At 37.6% G+C, this 1,576-nt stretch overlaps 1 protein-coding gene across 2 annotated transcripts in view; it reads left to right on the top strand.

The window, feature by feature from the left end:
- wdr35 (WD repeat domain 35) overlaps positions 1–1,576 on the top strand; it is an 18,157-nt gene that overhangs the window by 7,907 nt on the left and 8,674 nt on the right. For both annotated transcript variants that reach the window (XM_016477861.1, XM_016477860.1), the window contains 4 exons: positions 129–182; positions 264–373; positions 530–746; positions 1,228–1,308. In XM_016477861.1, the coding sequence (XP_016333347.1) occupies positions 129–182; positions 264–373; positions 530–746; positions 1,228–1,308 (462 nt within the window). The remainder of the gene's footprint in view (positions 1–128; positions 183–263; positions 374–529; positions 747–1,227; positions 1,309–1,576) is intronic.

Below are 1,576 nucleotides of genomic sequence, written 5' to 3'. Positions count from 1 at the left end.
GCAAGCTGGCCTCCTAATACGAAGACTACGATGGTGCACTGCAGGACACCTTTCTCCTTTTAAATGTTCAAGAAAAAAAAGGACTGTAATGGACATGTATGTGTTTTTTTTTTTTTTTTTTTCTTCAGGCCACCAGAGATCAGATCTGCTGCATTACAGCATCAGACAGAATGCTTATAGTGGTACGTCTGATTTACACAAGGACACATGCTTTTTCATCTCAAAGTTTCTGCGTTATTGATATGTGGTTGTGATGTCCGCAGGGCCGTGAGTCTGGTATCCTACAGAGATACAGCCTGCCCAACATCACCCTCCTGCAGAAATATTCCCTGACCTCCAGACCGTATCAGCTGTCCCTGAATTGTAACTCCAGGTCTGATTTCTCTCTCTCTCTCTCTCTCCTTTTTTTCTCTCTGTTCTTGTCCAATTGTAATTTTATGCCATTTTGGCCCTATCAGTGTTAGACTAATCACAAATTTTTCCTGCTTGTATAGTGAGAGATTGTTTTAAAATAATTGTATTTTTATAGCCGGCTGGCTATTATAGACATTACGGGCGTGTTGACGTTTTTGGACGTAGAGACACGGGCTTCGTCAGGGGATGCAGAGGGCGGTTCCACAGCTGGAGACCCATCTAAATTTGAGCGCAAGGATGTCTGGGATATGAAATGGGCTGATGACAACCCAGATCTGTTCTCCATGATGGAGAAAACCAGAATGTATGTCTTTAGAAACCTGGACCCTGAGGTGAGGCATAGAGAAAGAGTTATGTATTCATATGTACATATATGTTGAGTGTTGTGGCATGAGAAAATGACTGAAAAAGCACATAAATGGAAAGAAAGGATGACAGTTTTGTCAGAGCTAATCCCCTCTTAAGTATACAGGGTTCAGGAAGTGCTGCCGTTTTCAAACAAACACACATGCACACACACGTGCCAGCTTCAGTAAATCACAGAGCACATGGCCTGTAGATCAGACCACCCACTGTAGAGATTCAGCAGAGCTTTTTTCTTCATGCACAGAAAGACAGCAGGTAGTTTACAGGTCCAGTTCACACATTATAATTTATAAGCAATATTCACACAAATGTTATATATATATGTACATTCATAATTAATCAGTTTGAACTTTAATTTTAAAAAAACTTCAGTTGTTTTAATTTGCAGCAGTATTAGTGTGAGTATTCTCCTGACAAGCTCTTATTTTTGTTGTGTTTTGAACACAGGAACCAATTCAAACGTCTGGCTTCATCTGCCACTTTGAGGATCTGGAGATCAAATCTGTTCTTTTGGATGAGATTATGAGGGTTGGTTGGAATATATTGGATTGAATCAATTCGTAGTTGAATATGAATTTATTTTTAACTTGTGAATCTCAGTGAATTTTAAAATTGAGATTTCCAGGGCTGAAAAATTAACATAATCGTATAATGGAAATGAACAAATTCCTAAAAAAAAAAAAGCCTATATATTAGCTGTGCTCTGCTAAATTGTTATAATTTCTATAAAATTATTATTATTATTATTTTAAATGTTATCTTAATTTGTCAAGTTTTGTGAACCCTGAATATATAT

The sequence above is a fragment of the Sinocyclocheilus anshuiensis genome, unplaced genomic scaffold (genome assembly GCF_001515605.1).
Source record: "Sinocyclocheilus anshuiensis isolate Anshui unplaced genomic scaffold, SAMN03320099.WGS_v1.1 scaffold2334, whole genome shotgun sequence".
Taxonomy (NCBI): Eukaryota; Metazoa; Chordata; class Actinopteri; order Cypriniformes; family Cyprinidae; genus Sinocyclocheilus; species Sinocyclocheilus anshuiensis.
This window is presented reverse-complemented; position numbering and strand designations above follow the sequence as displayed.